Source organism: Balaenoptera acutorostrata, chromosome 2 (genome assembly GCF_949987535.1).
Source record: "Balaenoptera acutorostrata chromosome 2, mBalAcu1.1, whole genome shotgun sequence".
Taxonomy (NCBI): domain Eukaryota; kingdom Metazoa; phylum Chordata; class Mammalia; order Artiodactyla; family Balaenopteridae; genus Balaenoptera; species Balaenoptera acutorostrata.
In genome coordinates this window covers 62,642,254-62,669,431 of record NC_080065.1, presented here as the reverse complement: position 1 = coordinate 62,669,431, position 27,178 = coordinate 62,642,254, and the positions used below count along the sequence as shown (strand labels likewise).

The window sequence follows — 27,178 nt, the reverse complement described above, 5'->3', positions numbered from 1 at the left end:
GTAATAATTTGAAATTTTAAACTTTTTGGCAGAATATTTATGTTCCATAAGTATATTTTCTTTTTTTTTTTATAAGTATATTTTCATACATAAAATTCTAAAAAGCACCTAATTGGAAAACATGATTTCAAGTTTGTAGTTTTGGGGTTGGATTTTTTTTTTAACATGTTTCGGTTCTTTTTTTTTTTTTTTTTTTTTAAATTCCAGTCTGAGTCCAAAGGCCACCAAAGCCGGTTTCTGCTTTCCTGGAGCACCGTCTTTGGCCCCAAAGGCTGCTTTCTGTTTAGTTAAGCGAGGAGGCATTAGACTCTGTTTGGGTTCTTTTGATTTTTGTTTTTTTAACATCTTTATTGAAGTATAATTGCTTTACAATGGTGTGTTAGTTTCTGCTTTATAACAAAGTGAATCAGCTATACATATACATATATCCCCATATCTCCTCCCTCTTGTGTCTCCCTCCCACCCTCCCTATCCCACCCCTCTAGGCAGTCACAAAGCACCAAGCTGATCTCCCTGTGCTATGTGGATGCTTCCCACTAGCTATCTATTTTACATTTGGTAGTATTTATAAGTCCATGACACTCTCTCGCTTCGTCGCAGCTTACCCTTCCCCCTCCCCGTGTCCTCAAGTCCATCTCTATGTCTGCGTCTTTATTCCTGTCCTGCCACTAGGTTCTTCAGAACCTTTTTTTTTTTTTTAGATTCCATATATATGTGTTAGCATATGCTATTTGTTTTTCTCTTTCTGACTTACTTCACTTTGTATGACAGACTCTAGGTCCATCCACCTCACTACAAATAACTCAATTTCATTTCTTTTTATGGCTGAGTAACATTCCATTGTATATATGTGCCACATCTTCTTTATCCATTCATCTGTCGATGGACACTTAGGTTGCTTCCATGTCCTGGCTATTGTAAATAGAGCTGCAATGAACATTGTGGTACATGACTCTTTTTGAATTATGGTTTTCTCGGGGTATATGCCCAGTAGTGGGATTGCTGGGTCATATGGTAGTTCTATTTTTAGTTTTTTAAGGAGCCTCCAAACTGTTCTCCATAGTGGCTGTATCAATTCACATTCCCACCAACAGTGTAAGTGGGTTCCCTTCTCTCCACACCCTCTCCAGCATTTATTGTTTGTAGATTTTTTCATGATGGCCATTCTGACTGGTGTGAGGTGATACCTCATTGTGGTTTTGATTTGCATTTCTCTAATGATTAGTGATGTTGAGCATTCTTTCATGTGTTTGTTGGCAATCTGTGTATCTTCTTTGGAGAAATGTCTATTTAGTTCTTCTGCCCATTTATGGATTGTGTTGTTTGGTTTTTTGATATTGAGTTGGATGAGCTGCTTGTAAATTTTGGAGGTTAATCCTTTGTCAGTTGCTTCATTTGCAAATATTTTCTCCCATTCTGAGGGTTGTCTTTTCGTCTTCTTTATGGTTCCTTTGCTGTGCAAAAGCTTTTAAGTTTCATAAGGTCCTATTTGTTTATTTTTGTTTTTATTTCCATGTCTCTAGGAGGTGGGTCAAAAAGGATCTTGCTGTGATTTATGTCATAGAGTGTTCTGCCTATGTTTTCCTCTAAGAGTTTTATAGTGTCTGGCCTTACATTTAGGTCTTTAATCCTTTTTGAGTTTATTTTTGTGTATGGTGTTAGGGAGTGTTCTAATTTCATTCTTTTACATGTAGCTGTCCAGTTTTCCCAGCACCACTAATTGAAGAGGCTGTCTTTTCTCCATTTTATATTCTTGCCTCCTTTATCAAAAATAAGGTGACCATATGTGCATGGGTTTATCTCTGGGCTTTCTATCCCGTTCCATTGATCTATATTTCTGTTTTTGTGCCAGTACCATACTGTCTTGATTACCATAGCTTTGTAGTATAGTCTGAAGTCCGGGAGCCTGATTCCAACAGCTCCGTTTTTCTTTCTCAAGGTTGCTTTGGCTATTTGGGGTCTTTTGTGTTTCCATACAAACTGTGAAATTTTTTGTTCTAGTTCTGTGAAAATGCCAGTGGTAGTTTGATAGGGATTGCATTGAATCTGTAGATTGCTTTGGGTAGTATACTCATTTTCACAATGTTGATTCTTCAAATCCAAGAACGTGGTATATCTCTCCATCTGTTTGTATCATCTTTAATTTCTCCCATCAGTGTCATATAGTTTTCTGCATACAGGTCTTTTTTCTCCTTCAGTAGGTTTATTCCTAGGTATTTTATTCTTTTTGTTGCAATGGTGAACGGGAGTGTTTCCTTAATTTCTCTTTCAGTTTTTTCATCATTAGTTTATAGGAATGCAAGAGATTTCTGTGCATTAATTTTGTATCCTGCTACTCTACCAAATTCATTGATTAGCTCTAGTAGTTTTCTGGTAGCATCTTCAGGATTCTCTATGTATAGTATCATGTCATCTGCAAGCAGTGACAGCTTTACTTCTTCTTTTCCAATTTGGATTCCTTTTATTTCTTTTTCTTCTCTGATTGCTGTGGCTAAAACTTCCAAAACTATGTTGAATAATAGTGGTGAGAGTGGGCAACCTTGTCTTGTTCCTGATCTTAGTGGAAATGGTTTTGGTTTTTCACCATTGAGAACGATGTTGGCTGTGTGTTTGTCATATCTGGCCTTTATTATGTTGAGGTAAGTTCCCTCTATGCCTACTTTGTGGAGGGTTTTTATCATAAATGGGTGTTGAATTTTGTCGAAAGCCTTTTCTGCATCTATTGAGATGATCATATGGTTTTTCTCCTTCAGTTTGTTAATATGGTGTATCACATTGATTGATTTGTGTTTATTGCAGAATCCTTGCATTCCTGGGATAAACCCCACTTGATCATCATGGTGTATGATCCTTTTAATGTGCTGTTGGATTCTGTTTGCTTGTATTTTGTTGAGGATTTTTGCATCTATATTCATCAGTCCTATTGGCCTGTAGTTTTCTTTCTTTGTGACATCCTTGTCTGGTTTTGGTATCAGGGTGATGGTGGCCTCGTAGAATGAGTTTGGGAGTGTCCCTCCCTCTGCTATATTTTGGAAGAGTTTGAGAAGGATAGGTGTTAGCTCTCCTCCAAATGTTTGATAGAATTTGCCTGTGAGCCTTCTGGTCCTGGACTTTTGTTTGTTGGAAGATTTTTAATCACAGTCTCAATTTCAGGGCTTGTGATTGGTCTGTTTATATTTTCTATTTCTTCCTGGTTCAGTCTCAGAAGGTTGTACTTTTCAAAGAATTTGTCCGTTTCTTCCAGATTGTCCATTTTATTGGCATATAGTTGCTTGTAGTAATCTCTCACGATCCTTTGTATTTCTGCAGTGTCAGTTGTTACTTCTTTTTCATTTCTAATTCTATTGATTTGAGTCTTCTCCCTTTTTTTCTTGATGAGTCTGGCTAATGGATTGTCAATTTTGTTTATCAATTTTGTTTATCTTCTCAAAGAGCCAGCTTTTAGTTTTATTGATCTTTGCTATTGTTTCCTTCATTTCTTTTTTATTTATTTCTGAGCTGATCTTTATGATTTCTTTCCTTCTGCTAACTTTGGGGTTTTTTTGTTCTTCTTTCTCTAATTGCTTTAGGTGTAAGGTTATGTTGTTTATTTGAGATTTTTCTTGTTTCTTGAGGTAGGATTGTATTGCTATAAACTTCCCTCTTAGAACTGCTTTTGCTGCATCCCATAGGTTTTGGGTCGTGTTTTCATTGTCATTTGTTTCTAGGTATTTTTTGATTTCCTCTTTGATTTCTTCAGTGATCTCTTGGTTATTAAGTAGTGTATTGTTTAGCCTCCATGTGTTTGTATTTTTTACAGGTTTTTTCCTTTAATTGATATCTAGTCTCATAGCGTTGTGGTTGGAAAAGATACTTGATATGATTTCAATTTTCTTAAATTTACCAGGGCTTGATTTGTGACCCAAGATATGATCTATCCTAGAGAATGTTCCATGAGCACTTGAGAAGAAAGTGTATTCTGTTGTTTTTGGATGGAATGTCCTATAAATATCAATTAAGTCCATCTTGTTTAATGTATCATTTAAAGCTTGTGTGTCCTTATTTATTTTCATTTTGGATGATCTGTCCGTTGGTGAAAGTGGGGTGCTAAAGTCCCCTACTATGATTGTGTTGCTGTCGATTTCCCCTTTTATGGCTGTTAGCATTTGCCTTATGTATTGAGGTGCTCCTATGTTGGGTACATAAATATTTACAGTTGTTATATCTTCTTCTTGGATTGATCCCTTGACCATTATGTAGTGTCCTTCTTTGTCTCTTGTAATAGTCTTTATTTTAAAGTCTATTTTGTCTGATATGAGAATTGCTACTCCAGCTTTCTTTTGATTTCCATTTACATGGAATAACTTTTCCCATCCCCTCACTTTCAGTCTGTTTGTGTCCCTAGGTCTGAAGTGGGTCGCTTGTAGACAGCATATATACAGGTCTTGTTTTTTGCATCCATTCAGCCAGTCTGTGTCTTTTGGTTGGGGCATTTAATCCATTTACATTTAAGGTAATTATCAATATGTATTAACATGTTTTAAAATATATCCTAGGTATACAGAAGGGAAGTAGAAGAAAACGGGATTGTTCTGGATCCTTTGAAAGCTACCCACGCAGTTAAAGGTGTTACAGGACATGAGGTCTGCAATTACTTCTGGAATGTTGATGTTCGCAATGATTGGGAAAGTAAGCTGCCATTATTAACATATTTTGATAAAATTATTAGTTTGAATTTAATACCAAATCTAACCTGGTTTTCTACATCTGATCTATGGTTTACAAAGTCAATATAGAAAATATCTGGAGAATCGTATAGGGAACTGATAATACCTTACATTTAAATAGAGCTTTTCACTGTATAAAATGCTTCTCAGTAAGTTATAGCATTTGATCTGCTACCTCAATAATCCTGTGTGATAGGTAGGTAATAAAGTAAAATTCAGATAGCTCAAATGACTTGTCATAGACCACAGAACTAATTAGTGGAAAAGCCAGGACTAAAATAAAAGATTTCTGTTTTATCATCTTCTCTTTTCCTAGACTGTTTTGTTTCCATGATAAATTGTAGATGAATCCTGCTGTGGTTTGTTTAGAGTTATTTGATCCCCTCAGGCATCGAATTTCATAAATATGGGTACTTCTGAACAACATGTTTATCAATGGCAGTTTGACACTCTCACAAACATAGTCACCTAAACCTAAGTAGAACAGCTTATTCAGCTTCAATAAATGAAGGATTATAGGGAGGGGAGGGGTCATAGTGTTAGGGAATAATTTGTGCCCTAGTAATGAAATGGTGATTAGAATTGCTTTCTTGCAGTGGAAGCTAATGAGATTTCCTGGTGATTAGGTCTCACAGCCACCATCTATAGCCCTAATACTAAACCGCTTTCCATTTGGACTTAGCCTATGTAGGGCAGGATCCTGTTCATTTTGGTATAATGTCCATTTGTAATTGACTTTCTCAGTAATCACATTCTGGGAAAAGGTAATATATCTTTTTTGACTACTAACATGTTTTCTTCATTGCAGCAACTATAGAAAACTTTCATGTGGTGGAAACATTAGCTGATAATGCAATCATCATTTATCAAACGCACAAGGTAAAATCTTTTCATCCCAAAAGGATTCCAGCATAGTTCAAACAGAGACGTATAAATTCTCTAAAGTAAAATTTGTGAGGAAATTAAGTGCCACAAAAGATTTAAAGACTTTATTAATAATTCATGAATTTCATGTATTTGAAAGGTAATTTCAGTTCATTTAAAGCAGAAATGGGTGAAAATAAGAACCTGAGAAATATTCAGAAACAGTGTGTTTGACAAAGATGTACAGTTAGTTATGCAAACTTCAAGTCTAGAAAAGAAAGTATGAAAATCCACTTAAATGTTTTTCTAGCATCTAGTCTCTAGAGGAGATAGATGAATTACCAAATATGAAAGTGAATCAGTTTCCTGTGAGAATAATAGAGAAATGCAAAGTATGTTATTAGTCTATGTTAAGACTCAGAAGTAAACGTGATCTAAGTGGATTATCTGACATCAAGGGAAAATTGCTGAGCATCAGCTATTGAGAGGATGGTCATACACCAGAGCACAAAGAAACATTGTCATTTAAATTGGTTGCCTTTCACTTCATTTCTTCCTCTGTTAATGTAGATATTTAAATTATAGAATATTTCTCTTATCTTATTCTGCTCTGTTTCCTTTCTGAAAATTGCCAAATATTATATTGAATAAACAATAATAAAATAAATTAAAAATTTGTAGAGAGCCACCAAAAACAATATTGTATGTTATATAAGAAACATGATAATTCAGTAAGTACTTCATTTTTCTTTTTTAAAATAATTTTTAACTGAGCTGAATATTTGAAAATATTTTAGGTTTGCTGTGTATATCTTGAGCTCAGTCTTGTCATCTGAGGCATCTTATATTTAATGACTATGACCTAGGCTTCCTTTTACATGACAGCTACTCAAGAAATATATAACAATGAAGATTCTGTTTCAACCTACTGATTTAGGGGGGGTCTAAAGCGAAGTCTAAAATTTAGTAGACTTTAAAATATTAGTTGTCCTGTAACTTGCAATGAAAATAAATGACCAGTCATTTAGAATCAGAAGACTCTTATTCTGTGAAGATAATTGATCCTGGAAAATGGTCTGCTGAAAGTACTTCACTTGGTAAATAGTAGATGGAGGGGAGGAATATATAGGTTATATTAGGATTATTTCTGGAAAAATAAAACTAAAAATTATTAAAATAATGTACTTTATATGTAACAAAATTTAAGTTACAGTTGTAATTGTTTGAATAAATGAATTGTCCTGGCATAATTTTTTCAACAAAATCCAATAACTATACAACATCTTTCTCTTTAAATTTGGCTTCTTTTATAATATGGTCTTAAAAAGGGCTACTCATCTCTTGATGTTTGTCATTCTCACTCTTTAAATTTCTGTCTTATCATCATCCTTGTGGATTTGCATCCATTAGTTCTAATATGGCCACATTTTGATTTATTACTGTCTTCACATACATTTGCCCAGTACTACTTTCATCAACTTAATGAAATTTTGTATCTTTAAAAGATGAACCATTTCACTTTGCAAATGCTTTGTGTTGTATTGACACTGAATTGTTGGCGATTTATTAAATTCAGCAATTGGGAAAGACCCTGTACGTATTTTCTCTCATTTAGAAGTATATAGTCCTGGGGCTTCCCTGGTGGGGCAGTGGTTGAGAATCTGCCTGCCAATGCAGGGGACACGGGTTCGAGCCCTGGTCTGGGAAGATCCCACATGCCGTGGAGCAACTGGGCCCGTGAGCCACGATTATTGAGCCTGCGCGTCTGGAGCCTGTGCTCCGCAACAAGAGAGGCCGCGATAGTGAGAGGCCCGCGCACCGTGATGAAGAGTGGCCCCCGCTTGCCACAACTAGAGAAAGCCCTCGCACAGAAACAAAGACCCAACACAGCCAAAAATAAATAAATAAATAAATAAATAATTTTTTAAAAAGTACATAGTCCCAGTTTTCAGAGACCTAGGTTCCATGTCATTCCAACAGTATGTTGGAATGCATACCATGAAGTTGGAAGATTAAATTACTGGTTTGGAATTCTTTAAATATGATTATGATATCAAGGAGCATCCTCTTTCCCTAATATATTTGCTTTTAAAATCTTTGCTCTGAACAGTTGAAACAGAGGTTTAATACTATACTTAAAATTGGACTAATGGGGCTTCCCTGGTGGCACAATGGTTAAGAATCCGCCTGCCAATGCAGGGGACATGGATTCGAGCCCTGGTCCAGGAAGATCCCACATGCTGCAGAGCAACTTAGCCCATGCACCACGACTACTGAGCCTGCGCTCTAGAGCCTGCGTGCCACAACTAACTGAAGCCTGTGTGCCTAGAGCCTGTGCTCTGCAACAGGAGAAGCCACAACAATGAGAAGCCTGCTCACTGCAACAAAGAGTAGCCCCCGCTCGCCGCAACTAGAGAAAGCCCACGCACAGCAACGAAGACCCAACACAGCCAAAAATAAAAACTATAAAAAAAAAAGTGGACTAATGGCTGTGGGAGGGGCTAATGCGGAGTGATTGCTTAATGGATACAGAGTTTCTGTTGGGAGTGATGACACATTTAGAACTAGATAGTGGTGGTATTTACATAACATTGTGCATATAGTTAAGGCCACTGAATTGTACACTTAAAAATTATTTATGGCATTTTATGTTATGTATATATTACCAAATTTACAAAGAAGGAAAAATAGGGTCTTCCCTGGTGGTCCAGTTGTTACGACTCCTCACTCCCAATGCAGGGAGGCCGGGGTTGGATCCCTGGTTGGGGAACTAGATCCCACATGCCTGCATGCCACAGCTAAGACCCGGAGCAGCCAAATAAATAAATAAACATTTAAAAAAGAAAAAAAAAGAAATAGCAGAACATTATTCCTTCAGTATGTTCTTCAAAGCCTTTAACTCAGTGTTCATAATCAATCCTTTGGTGATTGCTTTCCATTTAAAATTTGACAGATGTTACCTTAAACAAAGGCATTTATTAGTTTTACACCTGTTTCTTTGTTAGTTCCATATTATATATGAATAAAAAGTAGTTCAAATTTTGGGGACTTCCCTGGTGGTCCAGTGGTTTAAGACTCCGAGCTTCTACTGCAGGGGGTGAGGGTTCAATTCCTGGTCAGGGAACTAAGATCCCGCATGCCATGTGGCGCAGCCGAAAAAAAAAAAAGTTCAAATTTTCAAAAGATTTGTACTTCTTCCACAGAGAGTGTGGCCTGCTTCTCAGCGGGACGTATTATATCTTTCTGCCATTCGAAAGATACCAGCCTTGACTGAAAATGACCCGGAAACTTGGATAGTTTGTAATTTTTCTGTGGATCACAACAGTGCTCCTGTAAGTACATTGTATAAATGTGTATAATTGTACGATACAAAGCTAAATATACAACACAGGGCAAAAGTGATAAACGCATACCATACATACAGAGATAATTGACTTGAAAATGCTTCTTAAATTTTTGTTTATTAAAGTTGGCTTCTTGGAAGAGTATAGCCACTGTGTTATCTGAGGGCAACAGTCATGGCCATGAGCATCCCAGCAGGGTTGTTTTCCTTTCCTCCTGAGGTTAGATGAGACAGCTGAATGGGTAGTATAGGTAGGCTACTTCTCACAGTTGTCTATCAAGCCATGATCAACTACTGGCAAAACCTCTGTGGTTTCTACCTCGATTTAGCTCCTTTTACTACTTAAGAGGGGGGAAAACCATTCCTGGTGTCATATCAACTTGGCATGTATTCTTTATTAGTGCTTATGAGATTTTGTTGGAGACGTAGATGAGTTATGGTTTTGGTTAATCTAATGTAGAATTAGACCAGAAGAGGTTACAGAATACTGGGTATCTTCTACACTGGTGTTTTGTTTTTATTTTTTGTTTTGGCAGCTAAACAATCGATGTGTGCGTGCCAAAATAAATATTGCTATGATTTGTCAAACCTTGGTAAGCCCGCCAGAGGGAAACCAGGAGATTAGCAGGGACAACATTCTATGCAAGATTACATATGTAGCTAATGGTATGTATTTTGGTTTTGTTTTTGCTACTTTTGGTAATATGGATGTTTTTATTGTGATCTACATGATAACTGACAGTTTGGACAAATACCATTTACAAATGTCTTTTTAGTTTTTATCCTTTAGATTTAGTAATTTTTAATTTGGAGAGATGTATATCAAAATTATCGGGAATCTTTCAGAATATACATGTCTGAATAACTGCTGTATCAGGAATTCTGAAGCTGGGGCTGGATAGGTAAATTTTTAAACTTCATCTTTAGATCACTGTTACATATTATTGGTTTTAAGAACCGTTTTATTAGATATTTGCCTAATAGAATATGTGTAATTAGGAAAATAAGCAACAGTGAGAAAGAAAATTAACACTTCTTTTTTTTTCCCAAATTTTCAAAGACCATTTTAGTGATTTAGAAAAATGTTTACAACATAATGTTAAGTGGGGTGAGAAAAAGCATATAAAATACCATTTCAATAATTTTTAAAAGAAGAAAAGAATATATATATGAAAAGTTGGAAAGAAATACAACAAAATGTTAATATTGAATTGTTGCTTGGTTGTTGGATTACTGGAAATAGTTTTCTTCTTCTTTTTTACTTTATAATTTTCGTTTTTGTGTGTGTTTTTTTGTTTTTGTTTTTAATTGAAATAATAGTTGATATAAAATATTATGTTAGTTTCAGGTGAACAGTTCTTTTTCTTGTTGTCAGGCTTTTTAGTTTTCTGAATCTTTGCTCCCTGCTTCTTTCTTAGTTGCTAGTGACTTACTTATTTCACATTGGCCTACTGCTGGACAGCCCTGTTTATCACTTGTTATGGTTCCTTGCTACACCTATTTCCTACCTGCAGTAGTTACTGGAGTCCCTCTAATCAAACTTTCAAACCTTCTTTATACAGGGCCATCACTGCTAGTATGTTTAAAGAGACAACTATGCCTGAGCAAGTTACTATTTGATTATAGTAGAGTTCATTGAATAAATCTGCCTTAAGTAACCTAAAGTGTTGTTATACTAATATTTGCTTATAATTTAAGAACATTTTAGAACAGTAATAAATGCTTTCTTATTTGTTATCTGTTCTCATCTGGTGGTTAGTACAGTACTAAGGACTGAGTGGTCAAGACTTTTAAGAGATGCTTTTTCAATGTGAGGAATTTTTAAAAAACAAAGGAACAAAATGAGTGCGTTATACGTATTTGGAGAATTATCTTAACAGTTTTCATTTTCCTTTGTCTCACAGTAAACCCTGGAGGATGGGCACCAGCCTCAGTGTTAAGGGCAGTGGCAAAGCGAGAGTATCCAAAGTTTCTAAAACGTTTTACTTCTTACGTACAAGAAAAAACTGCAGGAAAACCTATTTTGTTCTAGTATTAACAGGTACTGGAAAATATATGTTATTCCTTTTTTTAAGCTTTATAGACTAATATGGCTCTGCAGACATTACAAGTTAGTTAATTTTTGAAAGTAGTTTCTTTTACATGATGTTTCCAGATGTGAAGAGTTGTAGTTTTTATAGCCTTTAAAACTTAATTTTTCATTATTTTTTCTGTTTATGTTAGATAATGTCTGCTTAATTGAAGGAAATTTTAATATTATAGAACTATAAAATTTCAGAAGTACAAATCCCCTATGTTTCTCCCTTCCCAGAAATTAGTGTTAGGTTTGTCGTATATTCTTCCAGACTTGTACATATGAATTGACATATATCTAGTAATTTTTTTTTCAAAGCATTATCTTGCAGCTTGCTTTTTCTACTTAATATATCTTGACTATTAGTCCATATAAAGATACGAGACATACGAAACCATCTCATTCTTTTAACATCTGTTGTATAAATGTTGCAGAATTTATTAACCACTGTCCCATGTTAATGTCTGGTTGGTTCCATAGTTTTCTGTCAAATAATGCTGCGCTGACTATCTTTGTACAAGGAGCTGAACTCTTTAATTTTTCTTAAATAAGTGACATGTTAACATGGTTCAGAAGTCAAAAGTATGAAAAGATACGCAGTAAAATTCATCCCCCGTCCCCTGCTCACCCAGTTCTGCACCACCACACTCGCCCCCCACACACGTGCACACAAGTGTATAGCCACTGTGAGTAGGTTCTTGTGTCTTTCCAGAGATGTTTCATTTTCACCTGAATAAGCAAATACAAGTGTATTCCTCCCACACATACACTTATAGTTATTGAAAAAAATTGCATACTCTACACAGGGTTCTGCATCTTGCTTCTGCATGTGCTTTATCTTGAAGGTCTTTCCGTATTGGTGCAGAGCTGCTTTATTCTTTGTTTATGGCTATGTAGAATCCCATCTGTATGGATGTACACAATTTATCTAACCAATTCTCCATTTGTAGATGTTAAAGTTGATTTTAATTTTTGCTAGAGCACACAGTACTGCAGTCATATCCATGTGTCATTTTGTATGTGGGTAGATTACTAGATGTGACACTGCTGGCACTTCTGGGGGGCTTGTGCATTTGTAATTTAGATATTGGCCTCTGTAGAGTTGGTATTAATTTACCATCTCACTAGCAATAACATGTTGGAGTGCCTGTTTCTCTGACCCTCTCACACAATGTATGAAATAAAACTTTCTGATTTTTTTCCAACTTGATAGGTGAAAAATACTCTCCCAGTGTAGTTTAAATTGTAGTCCTCTTGGGAGTTCCCTGGTGGCCTAGTGGTTAGGATTCCAGAATCCCTGGTCGGGGAACTGAGATTCCACAAGCCACGAGGTGTGGCCAGAAAACAAAACTGTAGTAGTCCTCTTGTTACAAATGAATTTGAGCATCTTTTCATCCATTTGAGAACCATTTGTATAATTCAATTTCTGTGAAACTCTGAGTGTTAACATTTAAATTTGTAATCGATATTACCAAAGTATAATTCACAAGCAGTAAGTATTTATGACCATCCTCTCATGCTCACCTACATTGACTGTTAAATCATTGGCTGAGAAATTTATATTCTTGAGTCCATTTCTTTAGATAAAAATAATATAGTTAATAACCATATACAGTTGACCCATGAGCGTCGTGAGGGTTAGGGGCACTGGCCCTCTGCACAGATGAAAATTGAGTATGACTTACAGTCCGCCCTCCATGTCCTAGGTGCCTCTGCATCGAGGATTCAACCAACCCCAGATCGTGTAGTACTGAAAAGAATTTGCATATAAGTTGGATGTGTGCAGTTCAAAGCCATGTTATTCAAGGGTCAACTGTAGTGACTATACTTTTAATTAAGTCTGGTTTCTGATAATGTTTATAGTGTGCTATTTCTTAAAAAAAAGACCTCAAAGCCTAAATTTATTTTCAGACAGTAACACAAGGGTTAGTGCATTGATGTCCCAGATATGTGGCTTTTCCCAGGAAAACAGGTTACATGAAAATGTTAAATAGGTTCTAGTCTTACTTCTCTGAATGGTTAGTGTTTGGGACAAAGCCTGACCTTTGAGGGATTCTCTTAAAGCATAAATGCACTGCCAAAATGCACTATTTTTAGGATATCTTGTACTTTAGAATTGTTATGGCTCGATCTGGACACATAACTTCTTATTGATTCTGTCACTGCATTGTATTTATCAAATAAACCTGATGCCACATGATGGCAGCAGGCTTGTCACCTTACTTAGCTGGGTGTCTCTCCCCACAGCCTTAAGATTTCTAGAGTTGCTGTTTGCTCAAACCAAGACCAAGCTTGCAGCTGTATCTGTTTTCCCTCTTCACCTCTACCTTCAGCCTTGCAGAGAAGGGTAGAAAATATAACTGGGTATTAAGCAAAAGAAATCAGAATGCAGTTATATAATAAAACATGCTCTCAACTATGTTTGAGAAGAATAATTTTGAAAATATTTGCAAAATACATGCTAACATGTCCACAGCATTTGCCTCTAAACTGTTGGATTTGGGGCATTGTTTTATTGACTGACTGTGTGTGCGCCCACGAGTGTACACATTCTTCTTTTGTGGACCTAGAGGGAAGGGCTCGAAATCCTTGGAAAAGAATTCATCTTAGGGGAAGGAGATGGTAGCATTGTTTGTGGACATGTGTGTGTGTGTGTGTGTGTGTGTGTGTGTGTGTGTGTGTGTGTGTGTGTGTGTGTGTAAAGATAGAACTGGAAAGACTCACTGGCCAAAACTTAGCTCTGGCCTTTGAGTCCAGATTGAGCTTCTTTCTGGCAGAGAACCAAATTTTCATTTACCTAAAGTAAATCTTCATTTACCTGAAGTAATAACTGTTTCATAATAATTTCAGAAGATGTATGTATGAAGTGGATCCTAGCATTGAAACCTTAGGAAAGCTAACATTCTTAATTTTGGTGATGGAGAAATAGTAACTTTCAATAGTGTGTATCATCTTTAGAGAAATTCCATAAAGAGTTAATGAGGCCCAAAGATATTTAAAACTTAGTCAAAACTCTTAAACTCATTTGACACAGTATTTCTTAAGATAAGGCAGACCTCTTTCCCATAGCCTAAATAAATTTTTAAAATTCTTGATAAATGATATTGTATAGCATAGTTTTTATTGAACACTAAGAAGAAGGAAATTCCAGTTTATGGGATACAGATCCAGAACCTGTACTTGATTCCCTCTTTGCTTCTTGTAGCACATTGCCCTTTTTAGTTTTTTCTAACTTTCGAAACATTTCTTATACCTTCTATTCCTTTCTGAGGATAAATTTCAAATATGTAAAGTGAATAATTTTATATTCTTAAAGGTGAAAAATCCTTAAAATATAAGCTTCGATAAAGATTCTGTGCATTATGAGAATTCAAAAGGTAGGAGTCTGTTCTGGTCGTCCTGCAGCAGCTGTTAGTAAGTGATACAGCGCTGAATGTCTTACCTGCCATTTTCTTCCCTGCAGCGACTGAAGCAAGGCTGTGTGACATTCCATGTTGGAGGAAGAAAATTAAAAAACAAAATTGAATACTCTAAGCTGGAACATAGGATCTATAGCCTTGTCTATGGCCCAACACCTTGGCCTTGTGTACAAAAGTGAAGAAATACTGCAATAGCAGAGCTGAACATCCTAACACTAGCTGTCTTCTGCTAGATCTCCTCGCTCAGCATATAACTATAAATACATGTAAAATTACATGTATATGGCTATATTTTTATTTGCTTGCGCCTAGAAGAGAAAAAAAATCAACTTTGAATCACAACTAGGAATCGATGCTTTAATTTTTGGAAACTTTTTCAGAATTTTTAATTTACTATGGTTTGGCCTAAGATCCTCAGTTGTACCAGGCTTTGTGCACAAAAGAGAAAAGCACAGAAGTTGGACGCACATGGGGCATGTGCTTTCTGTGCACCAAATTTCTGGATGGGGTTCTTTTTTTAGGCCTACAGTCAAATCTGTGTCCAGAATTTTTTGACTTTTTTGCTTTGTATAATCATAGAATTCATTGCTGCTGATTTCTATAATAATTCATGTTGTCATGTAAAGTGTCTCTTAATAACTGAGGGCTGTCAATAACCTGTGATTTCGCCTTTTCTATAGTCTTACTCCCATGAAGAACTTTGGTTCTGATGGAGAAAGAGTGAAAAGCTTTATTTTTTTCTCCAGATATCTTTATATTTCTATTGTATTTTTAGTTGTGTACTGTGTGCTACAGATTTTTTTCAGTTTGTTACAAACACAATTTGGTAATTTCTAAATTGGTTCTGCCTGCCTCCAAACAGAAACATCTGTACAACCTTATAGGCATAAACTACTTTCTGGTAAAACGGTCAGAATAAAATGAGCTCATGTTTTCCTGAAATTTGTGAGAGGATATACGGTATTACATGTTCCAGCAAATCTCACTGTTTGAGTTTGGCATTTGGTTCTATATTTCTAGTATTCAGTAACACGTGTTTGTTCTTCTAATTTGGGTCAGTTTAAAAGATACGTTGCAAGATATGCATAGAAAATGTGGGCACCGCTCCTGTTTGCCTCCTGATCAGAAACTTCAGCAGGACAGTAAAGAAGTCCTTGTGATTCAAACTGAAATTCTTTCTTTAGTTGCTGTAAGAAGTTAAACGTAAAATACCTTTTTTAGTTTTAGGCCCCTTTGAAAAACCCTGAAACATGGAGCAGAGGCAGGGAATGGTACTCATTGAAGTAGAAATGACTGCCCACTTCAGAATCTTCACTGTGTTTATACACAAATGTGCTTACGTAAATCAGAGGCATTTTGTAGATGCTTTGCTGACTTGTTCATCTCTATAGAAACACAGAAACCAGACCCATTTTGTAAAGCAGAAAATCATGTCACGTGGAACATGTCCTGTATATATTTCCTACATGGTAATGGAGTCTTAATGATAAATGCAAGGTGATAATTTAATGATGGGATTAGTCTGATCACTTAATATACACAATCCTGGAAGTGAATTACTTGCATCAGATAAAATGGTATTTATTAGTCTGTACAGAGAGGAAAATACATATAAAACATATGCTTACATTACATGCACGCAGATTTCATGCTCCATAAATCTTTTCTATTTTTTAATTTACCTTTCTCTAAATGATGTGCATGGAATATGCCTTATTACAGAAAAATACTATTCATAATTTGACTACAAGGAAAAAGTGCCTACATGGTGGTAATGCTAGTTAAGGCAAATTATCTTATCAGTTTACTACATCACCAGTTAACATTTTATATTGTGATGTTTAAAAAAGAGAAGTTTATACCTCAAATGTGTATTTTATTTTACAATCAGTTGCGGGATTAGGGTTGGGAGTATGGGAGGGTTGGGGAGGGAAGGTTTATTCACCATAGCCACTGATGGGAATCTTCAAAAACAATTCTATATGCCCACTATAAATGTTTCTCTGTTTGCCATTTCTGGTACTATCATGACTAAATTGGATAGCTTTATTTTACAAAGGTATGGAAAGTTTACAGAGCAGTGTCTAAACCTACATTAGTTGCATTTGCACTAAATGTTAATGATATACTTTTGCAATTCTGTAAATAAAATGATTACAGGAAAAATATTTGTATTAAAAAAAAAGAAGAAAAGAAAAAGATACATTTTACCTTCAGATAATTGCACTGGTACTTCACTAGGGTTAATCCTGCCCAACCAGATTTAGAAATGAGTTGGGGAATATGAAAGGAGTTTAAAAGAGATCAAAATTTGGAGAGGTACTAGACCTTTAGACAGCATTCAGACCCTCTAGAATTATTTCCATAAGGCTAATTCCTACATATTGAATATACATGATGTTTTCTCATCCACAGTTATTTCCTACTTCTCTTCCCCAAGCAAAAAAAAAAGTTATCATTTTACTCTCTTTTCTACTCAGTTACTCTTTTGTACTGTGATAGAAACATGAAAAATATTGGTGATGAGGGGTTTTGTCCCTGAGTGCCCACTGTACAGTTCAAGAGAGCACAGTATTTCACTTGGAATTCAGGGCTCCTGATTTTGAGGTGGAGGGTGATCATAGCAGCTCTTGATTTGGGTTCGCCACAGGGGTAGCCAGACCAAGGAAGAGGATGACTGGGAGGGATGTAGGAATACAAAAGAAGGAAAAGGAGGAATGGGGTTCCCATTTGTTCCGTGTCATCAACTAATTTGTACTCCTATACAACATCAGTGTCAATTGCTATTGAGAAAATTTTAGTTGGGCTGAGCTGGTTCTCTTGTGAAATTGTGCTGATTATCTTTAAGCTTATCAGTTGTTTGTCCAGTTAAACACTTTCACCAGTATTTGATCCAAGTTGTACAGACAGTGTATTTGGATTATTGTCATTGTTCATCTACAGACTCAAAACATAATCATTTTAAAGTACCTTGGGAGTGTGTAGAGTGTATTCTAAATAGCTTTATGATCCTGGTGATGTTTTTAAAAAATAATAAAGTTGGATCTTCCATGTTACAATCACAAAATTAAAACCAGTATTTAAAAGTGGAAAAGTATTAAAATATTATGGACAAATGTGCTTGCTTGATTGTTTTTCTTAACCCCCAGGTACTGCCCTACATAATTCTCTGAGTAGTTAAGAGCTTGAAATACTCCAGTTCAATGTTCTTCAAACTGTATGTTGTAACCCGGTTGGCATCAAGAAAGCTACTGAGTTGCAACCTAAAAAAATTTTAACAAAGTAGAACAGAATGGAATAGATCAAATACATAGGATGTAATAAAGGTAAATATTTTGTGAACCTTTTTACATATATATGCGTATGTATGTCTATGCATGTATTGTATATACACACACAGACGTGTGTGTGTGTGTGTGTGTGTGTGTGTAGTAGGTTACAGTTATAAATGATTTTTTTTTTTTTTTAACCTATGGACCCTGGTCCAAAAGTTTTTTTTCAGTTGCTAGAGAGTGAAGCCATATGCAACTGGGTGTTTCTAAAACCCAGCCAGTCATACACACATGAAAGTTAGCTATATGCGTTTAACCATAAAAAAATCATCCCTCATTTATTTAAATAACATGGCCAGCTCCACTTGTTACACTCAGGGAACTTATGCCCTAGAACCACCATGAGATGGGAAGTGTGGATTTGCAGTTCACTCGGTCGTTGGTTTCCTCCATATTGAAAGGCACTGAGCATATTTCTCTCCTGGTGTTCAAAGAGAAATACCATCCAAACAATATGACCTCACATACAAGCCAACTACTTAATCTCAGGGGATGCTGGAGAGAAAATCTGGCTGTTGTGTTGGGTTAATTGACAGAGAAATAGTATTGTCACCCTCATGGCACACTTTTAAGAAGTTTTTCAAGAATAATTTTAACTTACTGCAGCTTTTGCCTTAGGCTTAGCTTTGGAATATAACCTGTAAATACGGTGTAGTTTTTTTTTTTTCTTTACTTTTTAAACAGCAGGCCCTTATTAGTTATCTATTTTATACACATTAGTGTATACATGTCAATCCCCATCTCCCAATTCATCCCACCGTCACCAACCCCCACCCCCACCCCCACCCCCCCGCTTTTCCCCCTTAGTGTCCATACGTTTGTTCTCTACATCTGTGTCTCTATTTCTGCCTTGCAAACCAGTTCATCTGTACCATTTTTCTAGATTCCATGTATATGCATTAATATATGATATTTGTTTTTCTCTTTCTCACTTGCTTCACTCTGCATGACAGTCTCTAGGTCCATCCACGTCTCTACAAATGACCCGATTTCATCCCTTTTTATGGCTGAGTAATATTCCATTGTATATATGTACCACATCTTTATCCATTCATCTTTCGATGAGCATTTAGGTTGCTTCCATGACCTAGCTATTGTAAATAGTGCTGCAGTGAACATTGGGGTGCATGTGTCCTTTTGAATTCTGGTTTTCTCAGGGTATATGCCCAGTAGTGGGATTGCTGGGTCATATAGTAATTCTATTTTTAGTTTTTTAAGGAACATACATACCGTTCTCCATAGTGGCTGTATCAGTTTACATTCCCACCAACAGTGCAAGAGGGTTCCCTTTTCTCCACACCCTCTCCAGCATGTGTTGTTTGTAGATTTTCTGATGATACCCATTTTAACCAGTGTGAGGTGATGCCTCATTGTAGTTTTGATTTGCATATCTCTAATGATTAGTGATGTTGAGCATCCTTTCATATGTCTGTTGCAAATCTGTATATCTTATTTGGAGAAATGTCTAGGTCTTTTGCCCATTTTTGGATTGGGTTGTTTCTATTTTTGATATTCAGCTACATGAGCGGCTTGTATATTTTGGAAATCCTTTGTCAGTTGCTTCATTTGCAAATATTTTCTCCCATTCTGAGGGTTGTCATTTCGTCTTGTTTATGGTTTCCTTTGCTGTGCAAAAGCTTTTAAGTTTCATTAGGTCCCATTTGTTTATTTTTGTTTTTATTTCCATTACTCTACGAGGTGGGTCAAAAAAGATCTTGCTGCGATTTATGTCAAAGAGTGTTCTTCCTATATTTTCCTCTAAGAGTTTTATGGTGTCCGGTCTTACATTTAGGTCTTTAATCCATTTTGAGTTTATTTTTGTGTATGGTTTTGCGGAGTGTTCTAATTTCATCCTTTTACATGTAGCTGTCCAGTTTTCCCAGCACCACTTATTGAAGAGACTGTCTTTTCTCCATTGTATATCTTTGCCTCCTTTGTCATAGATTAGTTGACCATAGGTGTGTGGGTTTATCTCTGGGCTTTCTATCCTGTTCCATTGCTCTACATTTCTGTTTTTGTGCCAGTACCATATTGTCTTGATTACTATAGCTTTGTAGTATAGTCTGAAGTCAGGGAGTCTGATTCCTCCAGCTCCGTTTTTTTCCCTCAAGATTGCTTTGGCTATTCAGGATCTTTTGTGTCTCCATACAAATTTTAAGATTTTTTGTTCTAGTTCCGTAAAAAATGCCACTGGTAATTTGATGGGGATTGCATTGAATCTGTAGATTGCTTTGGGTAGTATAGTCATTTTCACAATATTGATTTCTTCCAATCCAAGAACATGGTATATCTCTCCATCTGTTTGTGTCATCTTAGATTTCTTTCATCAGTGTCTTTATAGGTTTCTGAGTACAGGTCTTTTACCTCCTTAGGTAGGTTTATTCCTAGGTATTTTATTCTTTTTGTTGCAATAGTGAATGGGATTGTTTCCTTAATTTCTCTTTCTGATCTTTCATTGTTAGTGTATAGGAATTCAAAAGATTTCTGTGCATTAATTTTGTATCCTGCAACTTTACCAAATTCATTGATTAGCTCTAGTAGTTTTCTGGTGGCATCTTTAGGATTATCTATGTATAGTATCATGTCATCTGCAAACAGTGACTGTTCTACTTCTTCTTTTCCAATTTTTATTCCTTTTATTTCTTTTTCTTCTCTGATTGCTGTGGCTAGGACTTCCAAAACTATGTTGAATAAGATTGGCGAGAGTGGACATCCTTGTCTTATTCCTGATGTTAGAGGAAATGCTTTCAGTTTTTCACCATTGAGAGTGATGTTTGCTGTTGGTTTGTCATATATGGCCTTTATTATGATGAGGTAGGTTTCCTCTGTGCCCACTTTCTGGAGAGTTTTTGTCCTAAATGGGTGTTGAATTTTGTCAAAAGCTTTTCCTACATCTATTGAGCTAATCATATGGTTTTTATTCAATTTGTTAATATGGTATATATCACATTGATTGATTTGCATATATTGAAGAATCCTTGCATCCCTGGATAAATCCCACTTGATCATGGTGTATGATCCTTTTAATGTGTTGTTGGATTCTGTTTGCCAGTATTTTGTTGAGGATTTTTGCATCTATGTTCATCAGTGATATTGGTCTGTAATTTTCCTTTTTTGTAGTATCTTTGTCTGGTTTTGGTATCAGGGTGATGGTGGCCTCGTAGAATGAGTTTGGGAGTGTGTTCCTCTGTACTTTTTTGGAAGAGTTTGAGAAGGATGGATGTTAGCTCTTCTCTATGTTTGATAGAATTCACCTGTGAAGCCATCTGGTCCTGGACTTGTTTGTTGGAAGATTTTTAATCACAGTTTCAATTTCATCACTTGTGATTGGTCTGTTCATATTTTCTGTTTCTTCCTGGTTCAGTCTTGGAAGGTTATACCTTATAAGAATTTGTCCATTTCTTCCAGGTTGTCCACTTTATTGGCATAGAATTGCTTGTAGTAGTCTCTTACAATGCTTTGTATTTCTGCGGTGTCCATTGTAACTTCTCCTCTTTCATTTCTAATTTTATTGATTTGAGTCCTCTCCCTCTTTTTCTTGATGAGTCTGGCTAAAGGTTTATCAATTTTGTTTATCTTCTCAAAGAACCAGCTTTTAGTTTTATTGATCTTTGTTATTGTTTTCTTTGCTTCTATTTCATTTATTTCTGCTCTGATCTTTATGATTTCTTTCCTTCTGCTAACTTTGGGTTTTGTTTGTTCTTCTTTCTCTAGTTGCTTTAGGTGTAAGCTTAGGTTGTTTATTTGAGATTTTTCTTGTTTCTTGAGGTGGGATTGTATTGCTATAAACTGCCCTCTTTGAACTGCTTTTGCTGTATCCCATAGGTTTTGGATCGTTGTGTTTTCATTGTCATTTGTCTCTAGGTATTTTTTGATTTCCTCTTTGATTTCTTCAGTGATCTCTTGGTTATTTAGTAACGTATTGTTTAGCCTCCATGTGTTTATGCTTTTTACGTTTTCTTCCCTGTAATTGATTTCTAATCTCATAGCATTGTGATTGGAAAAGATGCTTGATATGATTTCAATTTTCTAAAATTTACCAAGGCTGGACTTGTGACCCAAGATGTGACCTATCCTGGAGAATGTTCTGTGTGCACTTGAGAAGAAAGTGTGATCTGCTGTTTTTGGATGGAATGTCCTATAAATATCAATTCTGTCTGGTCTGTCGTGTCATTTAAAGCTTGTGTTTCTTTATTTTCTGTCTGGATGATCTGTCCATCGGTGTAAGTGAGGTGTTAAAATCCCCCACTATTGTGTCACTGTCGATTTCTTCTTTTATAGCTGTTAGCATTTGCCTTATGTATTGAGGTGCTCCTATGTTGGGTGCATAAACATTTATAATTCTTACATCTTCTTCTTGGATTGATCTCTTGATCATAATGTAGTGTCCTTTCTTGTCTCTTGTAACATTCTTTATTTTAAAGCCTATTTTATCTGATGTGAGTATTGCTACTCCAGCTTTCTTTTGATTTCCATTTGCATGGAATATCTTTTTCCATCCCCTCACTTTCAGACTGTATGTGTCCCTAGGTCTGAAGTGGGTCTCTTGTAGACAGCATATATATGGATCTTGTTTTTGTATCCATTCAGCGAGCCTGTGTCTTTTGGTTGGAGTATTTAATCCATTCACGTTTAAGGTAATTGTTGATATGTATGTTCCTATTACCATTTTCTTAATTGTTTTGGGTTTGTTTTTGTGGGTCCTTTTCTTCTCTTGTGTTTCCCACTTAGAGAAGTTCCTTTAGCATTTGTTGTAGAGCTGGTTTGCTGGTGCTGAATTCTCTTAGCTTTTGCTTGTCTGTAAAGCTTTTGATTTCTCCATCGAATCTGAATGAGATCCTTGCCGGGTAGAGTTACCTTGGTTGTAGGTTCTTCCCTTTCATCACTTTAAATATATCATGTCACTCCCTCCAGGCTTGTAGTTTCTGCTGAGAAAACAGCTGTTAACCTTATGGGGGTTCCCTTGTATGTTATTTGTTGTTTTTCCCTTGTTGCTTTTAATAATTTTTCTTTGTCTTTAATTTTTCTCAATTTCATTACTGTGTGTCTCAGTGTGTTTCTCCTTGGGATTCTCTGCGCTTCCTGGACTTGGGTGGCTATTTTCCTTTCCCATGTTAGGGAAGTTGTCGACAGTAATCTCTTCAAATATTTTCTTGGGTTCTTTCTCTCCTTTCTCCTTCTGGGACCCCTATAATGTGAATGTTGGTGCGTCTAATGTTGTCCCAGAGGTCTCTTAGGCTGTCTTCATTTCTTTGTATTCTTTTTTCTTTATTCTGTTCCACAGCAGTGAATTCCACCATTCTGTCTTCCAGGTCACTTATCTGTTCTTCTGCCTCAGTTATTCTGCTATTGATTCCTTCTAGTGTATTTTTCATTTCAGTTATTGTATTGTTCATCTCTGTTTGTTTGTTCTTTAATTCTTCTAGGTGTTTGTTCTCTAATTCTTCTAGGTCTTTGTTAAACATTTCTTGCATGTTCTCAATCTTTCCCTCCATTCTTTTTCCGAGGTCCTGGATCATCTTCACTGTCATTATTCTCAGTTCTTTTTCTGAAGTTTGCCTATCTCCACTTCATTTAGTTGTTTTTCTGAGGTTTTACCTTGTTCCTTCACCTGGTACATAGTCCTCTGTCTTTTCATTTTGTCTGTCTTTCTATGAATGTGGTTTTCATTCCACAGGCTGCAGGATTGTAGTTCTTCTTGCTTCTTCTGTCTGCCCTCTGCTGGATGAGGCTATGTAAGAGGCTTGTATAAGCTTCCTGATGGGAGGGACTGGTGGTGGGTAGAGCTGGGTGTTGCTCTGGTGGGCAGAGCTCAGTAAAACTTTAGTCTGCTTGTCTGCTGATGGGTGGGGCTGGGTTCCCTCCCTGTTGGTTGTTTGGCCTGAGGCGACCCAACACTGGAGCCTACCTGAGCTCTTTGGTGGGGCTAATGACAGATTCTGGGAGGGCTCACGCCGAGGAGTACTTCCCAGAACTTCTGCCAGTGTCCTCGTCCCCGCAGTGAGCCACAGCTGCCCCCTGCCTCTGCAGAAGACCCTGCAACACTAGCAGGTAGGTCTGGTTCAGTCTCCTATGGGATCACTGCTCCTTCCCCTGGGTCCCGATGTGCACACTACTTTGTGTGTGCCCTCCAAGAGTGGAGTCTCTGTTTCCCCCAGTCCTGTCGAAGTCCTGTAATCAAATCCCACTAGCCTTCAAAGTCTGATTCTCTGGGAATTCCTCCTCCCGTTGTCGTACCCCCAGGTTGGGAAGCCTGATGTGGGCCTCAGAAGGTTCACTTTGGTGGGTGGACTTCTGTGCTATAATTGTTTTCCAGCTTGTGAGTCACCCACCCATCAGTTATGGGATTTGATTTTATCGTGATTGCACCCCTCCTACCGTCTCATTGCGGCTTCTCCTTTGTCTTTGGATGTGGGGTATCTTTTTTGGTGAGTTCCAGTGTCTTCCTGTCAATGATTGTTTAGCAGTTAGTTGTGATTCCAGTGCTCTCACAAGAGGGAGTGAGCGCACGTCCTTCTCCTCCATCTTGAACCAGTCTCCAAAATTAGAAAGGTGTAGTTCTAACTAGCTGTTTTCAATTGAACTGTTTTTATAGTGTCTTCCAGATTTCTTGCCATTGTTTGAACTAGATTACCAGAGGACTCATATTGTTGGCATTTGCATTGTTTTCCGATTAAGAAATTTTTTGTGAACCCTCTTTGTACACTTTGAATAGCCTTAAACAAGTATCATAAAGTTAAACTACTTTATTTGGCCTCTTTGTTCTGCTGCAAAGAATTCTGTGAGTTTAGCGCTAGAACAAATCTTAATGATCTTTGAAGTTACTAAAAGATGCCCAACCAGGATTTTCTCATCACCCAGGCTTTAGGATTGTTGAGGTGCTAAATGAGAATGTCTCCATTACGTATACCACATACCTTGCCTGCGTTTTATCTAACTTCCTCCCTTACAACATGCTGGGTGGCAGCAGCAGTGGTTGGTGGTGGTAGTAGTTGGTGGTACCACCCGTATTATAAAGGTAAGGAAATGGGCCAGGATTCCAGGCCTACTGAGTGACTCTCAAGTCTTTTCTCTCTGTTAGACTCTGCTACTTTTTAGTGCCTTATGTATTTAATGTCTAGAATATAGTGTTTAGCAGAATAGGAAGAGCTGACATGCTTGAAGACTAGAACTTTGGGGGTAGAGGTCTTAACATCACACACTTCAGTACTGGCTTCACAAAACCACAATACCTACATGTCACAAAACCCCACCAGATCTATAAATTTTGTCTTAAAGGTTAAATCTGGCCTTCATTTGGTGCCTTAACTGCCTTCCTGTCTTCCAGTTTGGAAGGCTGAAACATCACCACAAGCCCAAGGAGGGTATTTTATCTTGGATTTTTCAACCCAAGGATGAGATTCAACATAGCTATCACTTTTGTGGGCAGCCTGCTGCAAAATAACCACTGAGGTAGTGACTGAAACATGCTTTGGATCCACCCCTAGTCAGTTTACTGTGATTCTTTTCTATTACTACTTCTTGCAATTGGGAGACCCAAGTGGTAGCTGGGCCCAGCATCAGGGAATCCTTGTGTGGCAATTAAGTCAAGATGTCGTCAACATCCAGCAATTTTAGCAATATAGATATGTAGCACTAATCCTACAGCACCCAAAACAAGTTGCAGAGAAATACTTGTTGAGCACCTACTACATGCCATGCAGTGTTCCAGGATTAAGGATACAGCAACAAACAGAACATCTGGCCTTCATTGTTTTTGTCATAACCAAGCTTTTTAGAAATGCACCTAAACTAAGAGGAAATAGACTTTGAGATCAAGAGCATTTCAATACAGTGCATTAATGGTAGACTTAACCACATTTGAGGTGTGTGAAGTGTTTTTGATTCTTGGTTCTCAGTTGTGTCCTCAAAAGGTAGATAGAGAATGGATTGTTGCTGTGTTTTAACAAGTTCACCAACTTCCGTGCACACCAGTAGCACCAGATTAGTAAGCTGGTCTACTCTGCTGATTATTTAAAACTACAATTTATTTTGTGGTTTGTGACTTTGACTTTTCATTTGTAACATCCAGTAGATTTTTCTGTTACTTCTAAGTGTATTTCTCCCCATGTTTCTGGATACCATGCATTCAACAAACTGAAAGGAATGAAATTTAGAAGCCAGAAGACCAGAGTTTTTCTGGCTGTCTCACTTGAACACCTTTGATCTTGCCAAGACATTTTGATGTCTCTAAATCTATTTTTCTCTTCCATAAAATAATATGAAATCATCTACATCACAGGATTGTTTGGGGAAGAGTGTGATAATGTATTCAAAACACTTTGCACTCTACCGTGCAAATGTAAGGAACGATTTGGTCAACCACAAATATGTGCTATATACTGTCTTTTGAGTGCTGAAGGCAGGAAGCTGAATAAGACACAGGAATAATGACAAGAAGCACGCAAACATTTTGGAGCTTTGAGCCAAACCGTAAGTCATGTGGGGTTTAGCCTATAGGGTATGTCTAATGAGAGAGAAAACCAGAAAGAGGCAGAGGCAGTTCATGGAAAACCTTGAATGCTGTGCAAAGTAGCTTGATCTTCATTCTATCACAGCAATGGGCATCACTGAAGGGCTTTCTTGAGCATTGTTTTACATATCTAAGAAAAATCAGTGGGACTTGGTGCCTGGTGGTTTGGATGTAGAATAAGTCAACCATTAATGTTGTTTTTACTTGTGTATAATTCTCATGCTAATGTCAGAAATAGTGACAATTATAATGTCAGTAATAATAGTGACAGCTTTTAAAACTTGGGAAATGAAAGTGATAGTGCCTCAAACAAGCTGCCCAGCAGTCACTGCCAAGCTTGTAAATGAATGGGGAAGCATTCAGAGCTGAAGAATCAGGGTAGAGATGAGTCTCCTAAGTGATCTCTTTTCTCCTGATCGAGTTATCCTTTAATACCTAATGCCTCTTGCTAAATGTTTCAATAGTGCCCTTATCTCCAAGGACTGAGTCCACACTCCTTGACTTCAGTCTGATGTTCAAGGTATCGTTTAAGAGTTTGGCCTTACTGCATCTGCCTTACCAGCCTGCCTCTCTTGGTCCCCTCTACAAATAAATCATCCCATCCAGGTGGACTTACTCCAGTCACTCAGTGATCCATGCTCACCTTCGAAGGAACTTCTCTCTCTCCTCCCTTCAGTCAACATCCAGAACCTACTTCAGGGTCCCAATTTCTGACCTTAACTATACCAGCCCCCTCAACCCTCAACTCTTCCTCTCCAGTTGTATGTGCTTTTCCCATCATACTTGGATTATGCAACTACTATGACATTGCTGTTGTATTAATCTATCAGCTCTACTAATAAGCTAGACTCTAGCTTATCAGCACAATTGGCTCGTGTATATACAGGAGGAGAGAGTAAATAAAGCATTTCATGGAATTTGTAGAGCC

At 37.0% G+C, this 27,178-nt stretch overlaps 1 protein-coding gene across 2 annotated transcripts in view; it reads left to right on the top strand.

Moving 5' to 3' along the window:
* Positions 1-17,522, top strand: part of CERT1 (ceramide transporter 1) — a 128,479-nt gene extending 110,957 nt beyond the window's left edge. For both annotated transcript variants that reach the window (XM_007175902.3, XM_007175901.3), the window contains 6 exons: positions 4,536-4,668; positions 5,515-5,585; positions 8,774-8,902; positions 9,450-9,579; positions 10,818-10,954; positions 14,451-17,522. In XM_007175902.3, the coding sequence (XP_007175964.2) occupies positions 4,536-4,668; positions 5,515-5,585; positions 8,774-8,902; positions 9,450-9,579; positions 10,818-10,945 (591 nt within the window). In that variant the 3' untranslated portion in view covers positions 10,946-10,954; positions 14,451-17,522. The remainder of the gene's footprint in view (positions 1-4,535; positions 4,669-5,514; positions 5,586-8,773; positions 8,903-9,449; positions 9,580-10,817; positions 10,955-14,450) is intronic.
* Positions 17,523-27,178: the final 9,656 nt, after the last annotated feature.